Here is a 10,872-nt window from a genome sequence, read left to right on the forward strand (position 1 = left end):
TGCTTTTTCTATTTTAATTACAGCTCCTCTGATCTTGAGAAACAACCACACCGATTAATTTTTCATTTCTGTCCAACATTTGTATGTAATTGATTTATTTGTTTTAGTTTGGCTTCTTGTACAAATGGATTATTATTCTACAGATAAACTGAAGTAATTTCCCTGAAATGTTGTTGTGAAAACGTTTTTGGGACTCATTTTAAAAATCAGTTCTGAAAGTTAAATTTTGGATAAAGAGAAGCGGCGTAATATTTGTTTTCACTGAATTTGTAATCAAAGCTGTAGTTATTGCAGTTTGTCTCTGTAATTCATACACTTACTATTTGAACAAACGTTTCAGGTTTTTCTAACATTTCCCCTGCTGATGGAAACTAATGGCTTTCCCTCTCTACGAGGGCAGGATTGTGGCTGTACTGTTGTGTAGAACTACCCTGGAAACCCAACCACCGTGTCCCTAAGGGTGTACGATAGGAATGGAGCCCTTTCGTCAGGTTTATTTGCTGCTTGGATAACCTCAGAATGTGGGTATATTTGCAGAAATCGGTGCTGCTTTTGTGAACCTGCTCCTGCTTTTCCCTCTTTGGTTCTTAACTATGGCTGCATAAACTCAAAGTGTCAGTGCTGTGGCATTGCACAGGCTTTTGTGTCAAAATATAGTGAGGTAGGTGATAATGTTATGTCACCATTTAAATACAGGTGAGTGCATTTAAAATGCCAGATGGGCTACTGCAGAGAAAATCAGTCAAGCATTGAAGTCTCGTTTTTTTTATTGGTTAATTTCTTCTCCGAATGTCAGGTGAGGATAAAGAGCGTCATTGTCTCTTGTTCTTTTACTTTTCATTTCACCATCAACGAAAAGAAATATAGTGAAGAAACAGGACGTATTTTCCTCCGCCGAGGTCTGGTAGGTCTTAATGGCAAGCGAAGAGGGAGATTGGTTGGCTGTGAGTGACAGGCTGACTCTCGGTGACTTCCTGCTTGGTGGCCTTAATATGCTGTGTCACCAGGCAGAGCTCCTGTGCCCTTCCTGCCTTCACGGTAATTACTTTGCAAGCTTGACTGCCTTTCTCCATTAAAGCCAGAGGACTCTCAGCAACTGCTGAATTATTCCATCGATCCACCTTTTTTTTTTCTTTTTTTTTTTTCTTTTTCTTTAGACTTTTTCCTCTTGCCAAACTGTAGAGCTCAAAACAAAATAAAGCCATTACCTGCAAAGCTGCTTTTGAGAGATGTGAATTGTAGAGCATTCACTTTTTTTTTGTCCATGTTTGTTTTGTTTTTTTTCTGTGGCTTCACCTTTCTGTGACCTGTGCCCACTGGAATGGATAGGACAGAAATGACTAGCAAAGCCCTCAACCATTTAGGGTTTTTTTTTTTTTTTTTTTTACAGCAGTGTGCTGCTCTGTGTACTGCTCACAACACCGTTGTGCAGCACAGAATACTTTTGATACATTATTCGTTTTTGCGAGCTCTTATTTTTGTGAACCAGTAAAACGTTTTAAAATGAGCCAGTTTTAAGTTAAAAAAAAAAAAAGTCATACTTAGTCATACTAAATATATCATACTAAAAGTCATACTAGCCCGCCCCGCATTTCTAAGCACACACATAGAGGCAGATATGTACAAGCACAAACAAGTGATTTACGTTTGTAATTGAGGTCATATTTTAATGGCATGCTTTGAAAAGCATATATATATATATTTCTCCCGCTGACATAATCTCTTCTGTTCTTCCATTAGAAGAGGTTACTCCTATATTATAGCATTCCCACGTTTCTTCTCTGCCTTTTCGGATTAGAACGACGCAGATGGAGATTAGAACACTGACTCACTCACCACTAGATGACCCTGTCCTCTCTGCTCTCTTTGTCACCTGATCTGTGGATCATAATCTTAGTCTCAAATGAATGCATAGCCTTGTGACCAGTGGAGTCATAGGAGCATACTGTGATTCGCCCTGGCAGGCTGGGGCCTGTGAATGTACACTGTCTGGCTTTGGTATAGGCGGGGTGGTGGTGGAACAGGCTCTTGTATGACCTTTCCTCCTCATTGGTCCTGATATAAAATGACAGTGAAGCCAATTTAGAGGCCAGCAGTCTGTAGCCACTCCCTCTCTCCGTACCTATCCCGGGCCAGGCTAATATGGCTTTGCTTTCTCATGCTCTCCGAGGGAACGGACTGGCCCATAACTGTGGTCTGGGGGAAATGGCATGCAAAGCACTTAAGGCATAGTTTTATTTGACATGTAGGTCAAATGGATTGATCCTGTTATCCAGTATTTCTCCTAAGCTGTGTCTCATTCCTATAGACCACGGTGGGCGGGTTATGAAATAAGACAAGAATGCGTTTGCAGGAGTCCAGGAACACGGTCACCGTCAGATCATGTGTTATTTTTTGATCATTTATTAGTTTGTAACACTTGATTTTCACAGCCACTGGAATATAAAATATGGCATTGGAAGTTGCCATTTATAAATGCACACATTTAGATATTAGTGCAAGAACTTACTGGGTGCACAGCAAACACTGACACTTTTACTTAATGATGTTAAGTTTTTTTTTCCCTCCATCATAGTGTGTGTTGGATTATACTCATTTACATAATACTCTCTCCCTCCCTGTCTTGTTTCCTGTAGTATTGATTTTGAGTTCCACATTGCCTGAAAGATTTATGAAACATTTGTGGAAGGTTTGGAATGATTAGTTTCCTAGTAAAACTTCTTTCACACAGAATTGAAGATCTGCTTTGAAGGGGAAAGGGTGCATTTCTTTCCTTCCTCTTCCTGCCAAATCTCCCATTGGCTTTGTAGTGCTGATGGACATTAGGAGGCAAAAACCACCAACTGGACTAGTAGTACAGTCTAATCTAATGAAAATGTCAGTGCTTTTCTCTCTTAGTTTTTTTCCCCAGGAGCTGAAAAACAGAATGGATATGATTAGCCTGAGTCAAGCGTCCTCTCTCAGTTAGATTTTATTTTTGTGGTTTCTCCAATCTGTGTGACGGTTAGTTGAACTTTATTATAGTGTTATTTAAGGCTTGCTATACTCCCTTTTAAACATATTCCCGGTGGATGAACTTTATAAAAAAGTTTTTTAAGTGATAAATGGCAACTGGATAAGTGGCTCTTATAGTCTTGGGCACCATTCATCAAAATGTACGTATCTTACTCTGCATCTGAGCATGAAGTCAGCATCATATCAGCACATGCATGAAACAGCTGTGACGCCCGCCACCTGTCCGCGCCACCGCGTGAGCCTAGCTCATTACCATAATGTTTTCAACCTCTAACTCCAGACATGAAAAGCAGTACATGGCTAAGAGGTTATTGTTCATCTACTGCAAAGAAATCTGCATGGCCACAGAACATGAACTCGTACTGGAAAGTTGGAAAGAGTCATTTGCAATACCCTCTAGGAGTTGAGGTACAGCCATGTCAGGTAGCTACAGAACAAAGCGACATCTGTACTGCTGATGTCACAGAAGTATCGTGTTAATGAGTTAATGACTGGTGACTAATTATTAACTCAGTCAATAACTTTTCATTTACCTCATCTTATCCTCTTATTAACACATTCTAATCTATGATGATGATGAATTGCTGATAAGACCCATAGACCTTATACAGCTATTAAAACAGTTTATTTGGTCATACATGATTAATTCCAATAAGGGCAAATTTGGTCTTCTGTTTGATGGTTCTCGTTTCCTGTAAAAACAAACCATCTGGTGAAAATAACTTGAACATACGTTCCCCTTGTTCTCAGTCAGAAGGATGTAACACCACTTTCCTGCCAATAAAGAACATGTACAGATGGTCAGAAGTTTCGTGTAGAGGTAAACATGTTTCCGTGTCACGTTGAAACTTTTGAAGTTCACAATTTAGACACTAATTGATGCACATGCACAGTTGATAAATAGACCCCCTGTTGATAAACAGAAAACTACTGGTTGCGCATTTGTTACCAGCTCTGTTGTAGATAAGACAACATGACTAAACCGAGTGAGTCTATTAAGGCATTTGCTAAATGGCCAAGCTCAATACAGCCTCAAACAAGTGGAGTCAAATGAACAGCAGGAGCAGACACATAGCAGACCCAGTGTTTATGTCCCTGTGAGTGAAGATGAGGAACAATCGGCTCTTCTTCTCCTCCAGAGTACAGGCTACAGTACACAGCCCTGGCCTTAATTGTTGCTAGGTTACTGTAAGGAAGTGCCATGCATTTTAATAGCACTCATTCCAACACATAATTGAATTGGTATGCAAAGGAGACAGATATCCAACTGACTGATTATCAAGCTGATTGTGGCAAAATAAAACAAAAAAGTTTCACTTAGTGTGGCTAACTCTCATATCCTTTTTTTAGATGTCTTTCCAAGGGCAAAAATGCTGTCTTTTGTGATGGTTATTCAGAAGGGAGGTGTTGTTGTTTATTGAAAGCTATTCAAGTCAGACTCAATGGGTTTTTCTTAAGTTAGTTTAAAAATGTTTGTTTTTATTGCCTTTGTTGCAGTTGTTTTGCTGGAAACAGTAAATGTAAACATGATGGATACCTCATTCATACTCTCTCAGCAAATGACCCATCATTCAGCGCAATGGAACCTACCGCTAAAGCATTTTTTTTTTTTTTTTTAGTATTTTATTTGCAAGCAGAAAACCTAAACACTACGATGCTTTGCAACTCAGAGATCTCATTTATCTCTCCCCTTCTCTCTTGAAAAAGGAGACCAAAACTCACGAAAAGCTGTGCTTACATTTCACAAAAGAAAGGAATCCAGTAAGCAAAAAATGTGAGATGAAACCCATGAAAGAGTTATGTTCAAGGTTGAGCTGACTATAGACTCTTTTACCCTCTTCCACTCCCACGCTTCTCTATTGTTTTGTGAGAGAGAAACATGTGGCCCTGAGGGTAATGAATTACTAATGTCCGAATATCAGGCCTGTTACTGTGTCTTTGTGGTAGTAAAATATGTGAGGGGTGAGGCATCGCTTGCCTCTGCAGCAAGCTGAGCACAAAGGAAGCAATATGAGAGAAGAGATGAGCTCATTGTGCTCTGGCCGTCTGTCAGACTGCAGCAGAGCCAAATACACTGTACATAGTATGTTTATTTGAATGTCGTTGCGTGTGTGAGTACGTGTAGTTTACGCAGTTTCAACATGCATGACGTTCTGTGTCAATGCTCTGAAAAGACCTCATATCATTTTGAACCAAGATGCGCTTTTGAGAAGATGTTTTCTTGTGGTAATATATGAATTTATCTTTGACCACAAATTTACCTTAACTGCCGTGACCATAGCAGTAATTCTCTCTGTCAGCCACAAAGTAGATTTACTTGAGATGAGGGCACCAAGACCCTATTCTACATCATTCCTTAATGATAAGACCTCCGAATGGTAAAGTCTGACTTATTTCCACAACTGAGTATACTATGTCCTCAGAAACAAGTTGTCTCTCTTTATCTGTTGAATTCCTGTAGGGCCAACTTGAACCAGTTCCTGAACCAATGTACAGATTATGAATGGCCAAATCTTTTCCATTCTTTGTGTAGATTTGTTCCCTCTTTTAATTTTAGTGAAACTTGTTCATTTCCTCTCAGCACAGAGTGATGAGTTCTGATAGATGCCAGCAGAGTAACTGTGAAATCTCTCTTTCGCTTCACATCTTTGCCGCGATTGCACCTGAGTGTGGAATATCGCCTTAATGTACCCCCCCCCCCCCTACTGTGAGATATATTTGCGCATCTTTGGCTTCTGACTATCAGCTCTGTGTTGCATTTAGTTAAAGTGGAAGTAAATAGTTTTCGCTTTGGTTTCGTCATTCAGTCTCATTTCCATAGCAGAGAAGGCTGTATCTGCTGAGGTTTCAGCCTGTGGAGTAGCTTGCCTCCATCTGTGGATTGCTAATAATGTTTGCATTGCTCTGAGCAGCTTCCAGTGCTGTTACCCAAAACACCATCAGAGCGTTTTGCTGATCAGCTGCTGCAGACTGACTGACGAGTTAGAGTGTAAAGCTGCACTTGTCTCTCCCATTCAGCACAGCTAGCTGCCAAGCAAAGGCTTTGTCTAGGGAAGCAATCTTGGGAAAAAAAAAACTGACCTCAGCTCAGTTTTGCTTCAGTACAGGAATGCGGCTGTATATTTTTCACTGTGTTGATTTGTGCTCGCTGTCATTTATGCGCTGTAGTCGTTTGAGCGAATGTCCATACTCAGAGGGTCAAGAGTTTATCACCATATTTTCCCGGGGCTCCTGCTAAACCTAGTTAAATGAGCATCGTCGGTTTAGGCTTATCTGAGATTCTCACCTTGCACTGCAGCCAGATTGCATTCATGCATGAAACCAATTGCCGCATTGGGTTAAACACAGAACACACGGCTATGCAGTCCAGCCAAAGGATACCTGGCCACCATATCTGTGGCAGCTTCTGCATCTCATTGAAGTCAGTTTATTTCTTTGGATAGCAGGACCACTTTCATGTCGTCCCACACCCTTGGCCTCGGACTTCTCTCCAGCCCAAACATGTAATGCACTGTAATTGGAAACAGTAAGCCACCGTGCCAAACAGCAAATGTTTAAGTGCTGATTAACTCACACAGGCTCTGGGCAATTTCATTTGGCTGTCCCTGAAAAACTGCAACGGAAAACTAGCATCTCAGCCAACACACGTAAGAGGCTGTAGACTCGAACAGCAGGTCTACCTCAGTAGTCATGAGAAGTGTGAAGAAAAAGATTAAAAAAGCATTGAGCTGAATTGAGAGACTTTTTTTTCTCTATGGCAGTTTTAAAGGCTGACTTCTTACATGTACTCGGTGTAGCTCGTCCACATTAAAACGAAGCTTTGTTGAATCATGGATAGTTCTTCAAATATATCAAAAGATTTATAATACTGCAAGCACCACTCAAATATGCAGCTCAATACCTGGAATTGTGTCAGCTTATGTTGCAGATTGTTATGTCAACAGAACACCACAAAGAGGAGTATGCTAGTATGTTAGTGGGGACTATTATTCTAATCTGAATACTGACAATAATCACATTAATCTGTGCGTATAAATGTGGTCCGTGTGAGAGATACCTCTAAGAAAACCATTAAAGCCAATTTAGATGGAAAAAGAATTTTATTTAGAAGTGTTGTCTCGATGAAATATAGTCCTTTTACGCTATCAAAGTGATAGGAAGGGACAGAGTCGTTTATTATGGAGGATGACTGAACTGGAGTTATTAATCTACCCCCACAACCCCCTCTGCACTTGCTCACACTCTCCAACATTCTCTCCCCTCTGTTTACTTTGGCATGGAGTGCTTAGCTATGACATTGGACATTCATACGATAGCTCTGTGAAACTGGGAGGTAATCTCCCTCTTTCATAGAGCCTGCCTGTGCTGTTAAGCATGTGGATGGATTTTGGTATAGTCTAGGTTTTGAGTTTGATTAGGTAAACTTGTGGAAATTGTGTGTGTTCTCTGAATTTGAACCATGTCTTGACTGATGCTTGTATAACGTTGAGGCAATGTTGAGGCATTCACTTTGCAGAAAGACTGAAGCTTTGTTTAGGATGCCTTTACAAATTCTCCACTCACTCATGCTTCTTCACTTGGCTGTGTATTAGTTTGTGAACGCAGTCTAGCTAGAGTTAAGTATCTTGAATGTAAAAAAAAGGTTTTTTTTTTTTTTTTTTTTTACTGATAAGACAAAATGAACTCGCGAAACTCTTCCAAATCCTGTCTACATACTGAAACCTGGATGAAATTTCAACATGTACATATTTTGACAGCTCAGATCATGTTGATACAAATGAGTGCACAGAGAGGATATAATGAATGGCAGAGGTCTGGGAGTGTGTGTGCAGTCAACTGCTGCCTGAGCTCCTTATGGATCCGCGGAGCTGGCTGTGTCATTTGCCTGACAATCTCTCTGGCCTCTTTGACAATAATCAAGGAGACCCGACTTGTTATTGTCACATTCTGAATGTTGGCGCATGCTGCTCTACAACAGCATTTTTTTTATTGACATTTAGCGGTGAATCTCTCTCTCTCTCTCTCTCTCTCTCTCTCTCTCTTTCTCTCTTTATTTCTCTCTCTCTCTCTTTTCCTCTCTCTCTCTTTCTCTCTCAGACATATGGTTGAGTGCTCTAGCGGGAGATCGCAACACAGTGTGTAATTAATAGGAGTGCAGCAGTGGCACTGGGCTGACTTGTCACCATGCTTTCTCTTTGACCCATACAAGAGCAGTCACTTGGCACTGGTTCGAACTAAACGTGCAAGACAGCACAGGACAGCATCTCAGCAAGAGATCTGCGTGATGGGAGACCACACTCCAGGGCTTCCAGGATGGAGGAGTCTGTGATGAAAGCACTCATGCCAAAAGATACTCTGCTCTCCCTCCCTCCCTCTCTTTCTCTCTCACCTTCAAGTGAGATTAATACCATCTTAAAAGGAACATGTCTGTGTATGCTTGCTTTCTTAGCTCTCATAATTCTCAGTTTCTTCCTACACACAAACTCCCTCCTCTCCATCCACACTCCCACACAACCCAAATTCTACTTTGTTCACTCTGACTGAAATGGAGGTTGTCCGTCTTCTGGTTGCTCACAAATAGAAGAGAAAAAAGAGTGATTTGAAAGCGAGTTGGTCAGCACATTGGCCATGAAGGAAAAAAAAGGAACATGCACAGGCTTATGTCCTGCCACAAAGACCTATGAGTGTTGGCTCAGCTCTACATTAGCAATGGCTGAGCGTTCCCAATAAAGAGGTTTGATTGTGCCAATGGGAATCTGAGGTCCCCCGTTCTCTGGCACTAATTCTTTTGTTGATTTCAAACAAAGGATCCTTGTGGCACAGGAATTGGGACAAACTCCGAGGAAAATCCCCATGTGACCGACCACTGTACTGTGGTGAAAAGGAGAGAGAGAGCAGAAAAACCTGTCTCAGTATTGTCTAAATGCCACGTTTTGTAGCTGTTCTGCTGAATGGGTTTCAATTTATTAGGTTTCTGTAATGAAGAGCATTAGTGAGTTTTACTCATCTGATTGATTGGTGAATGTCTAGGTGATGTATGGTCAAATCAATCACAAACCAATACAGTGGTGTTAAGGTTAAGATTCTCAAACATGTCAGTGGTGATATCAACGCCATACATTATATATTGGCTGTATGTATTTTAAATGATGGTTTAATGTGTCATTTTTTTTCCTGCTTACTCAAAGCCTTTTGAACTCCAAGATTGAAACTCTAGTGCTTCACAGTTAGGTTATTGTTCATCCGAGAACCACAAAATTATTTATTGCGTTTGAAAAACTCTTCTGACATTTCAGAAGTACCTCTCTGCTTGACTATCCATGAATCACTGTCTAAACACCATGTCTGGTTCAAGGTTCCTCTCTCTTAAGGGCCCATCACTTCAGGCTAGTGGTTCCATCCACTAGTACAGCACAAATAGAATTCCCCCATCTCAGCTTCTAACAAATGCCCTGTTCCGTTGACAGATGTGAATGAGAGATTGAAGTGACAACATTTATGCTGTTGAGAGAATCATTTGAGAATTGTATTTGTCAGTTAGATGTCAGAGAACAGAGAGGGTCTGAACAATTTTAATGATTTTTAGGAAGAACTGAAGCCAGCTTTTCTGCTCAAGTTGTTATTCGATAAGGTTGCCGCTGACAAATTATCCAAACAGACAAATTTCCAGATTGTCCCCTTGCATTGATGATGGAGCATACACATTGTTTTGGCAGATGTCTTTGCTGTTTTGTTGAAAATGTAGTGAGCAAGTGGATGCTGTGCCTGGCTTAGATCATGTTTTTTGTTTTGTCTGCTCTTTCTGTAATGAGTTGTTGTAGGCTTTAAAAATTGAGATTATTGGTGTACTCTGATGTAATTGCTTCAGGTCAAAGGGTTACATTTCCTCTCTCTCTCTCTCTCTCTCTCTCTCTCTCTCTCTCTCTCTCTCTCTCTCTCTTTCTTTCTGTGTGTGTGTATGTGTGTGATGTTTGAATGTGGAACAAAAGCAGTTTTCTCTCAAAGATATCTTATCCAGAAGACACATAGTGTTTTTCTTAGAAACTCTTCATTGTGTCGGTACCAAAACATTCAGGTACATATAGGTCATCTCTTTGCAATCTCCGTCAGTTTGCAGTGAAAGCGAGAGATGTTCCGCCGAATAAGGAAGTTGTTTGCGTGTTTATGTGATGTACATATGAATCAGATTTTTTTATTCTTTCCTTTGGAAACATGTGTTTTTTTTATTCCCCTATCTTGCTAATCGTGCTAATCGAGCTCTGGAATTTCTGCCATTGTATTTGTCTAAGAACAATTTTCACATATGACCTTTAAGAGAATCCAAATGTGTTGTGTTGAACTGATAACAGGATTAGTCATTATTTGGTGAGGTGATGGTTATATCAGATCAAGTTGCTCTTCCTAAACCGAATTTTTTTCTCTCTCTGTCTGTCTCTCTCTGTCTCTGTCTCTCTCTCTCTCTCTCTCCTGCAGGGGCGCCATGTTAAGACAGGACAGCTTGCTGCCATCAAGGTCATGGATGTCACAGGGGTAAGACAGCAGCACTCTCATAGCTTATTAATAAATATCAAAACTCCACTGCATTCAACCTCCATCAGGTTACATTTGAACTTTTTTTTTTTTTTTTTTTAGCTTTTAGCTTTTACAGGAAGTTTCAATGACTCTGCATTCATTTTTTTTTGGGTATAAAAATATTTCTTTGGAACTGAAAACACCACCAGTTTTCCCCTTGTTAGTGATGAGTGGATGATTCAATCTTACTGATAACCTTCCTGCACTCCCACACAATACCAGAGCCAGTCCATGGCAGCTTAGCACTAGGACAATATCAGAGCATTGAGAATGTCAGTCACTCAT

The 10,872-nt window shown here is 40.5% G+C and overlaps 1 protein-coding gene across 1 annotated transcript in view; it reads left to right on the forward strand.

Moving 5' to 3' along the window:
* tnika (TRAF2 and NCK interacting kinase a) overlaps nt 1-10,872 on the forward strand; it is a 70,883-nt gene that overhangs the window by 27,652 nt on the left and 32,359 nt on the right. The window contains exon 3 of the mRNA XM_030773113.1: nt 10,489-10,545. Within this exon, the coding sequence (XP_030628973.1) occupies nt 10,489-10,545 (57 nt within the window). The remainder of the gene's footprint in view (nt 1-10,488; nt 10,546-10,872) is intronic.

Source organism: Chanos chanos, chromosome 5, assembly GCF_902362185.1.
Source record: "Chanos chanos chromosome 5, fChaCha1.1, whole genome shotgun sequence".
Lineage (NCBI taxonomy): Eukaryota > Metazoa > Chordata > Actinopteri > Gonorynchiformes > Chanidae > Chanos > Chanos chanos.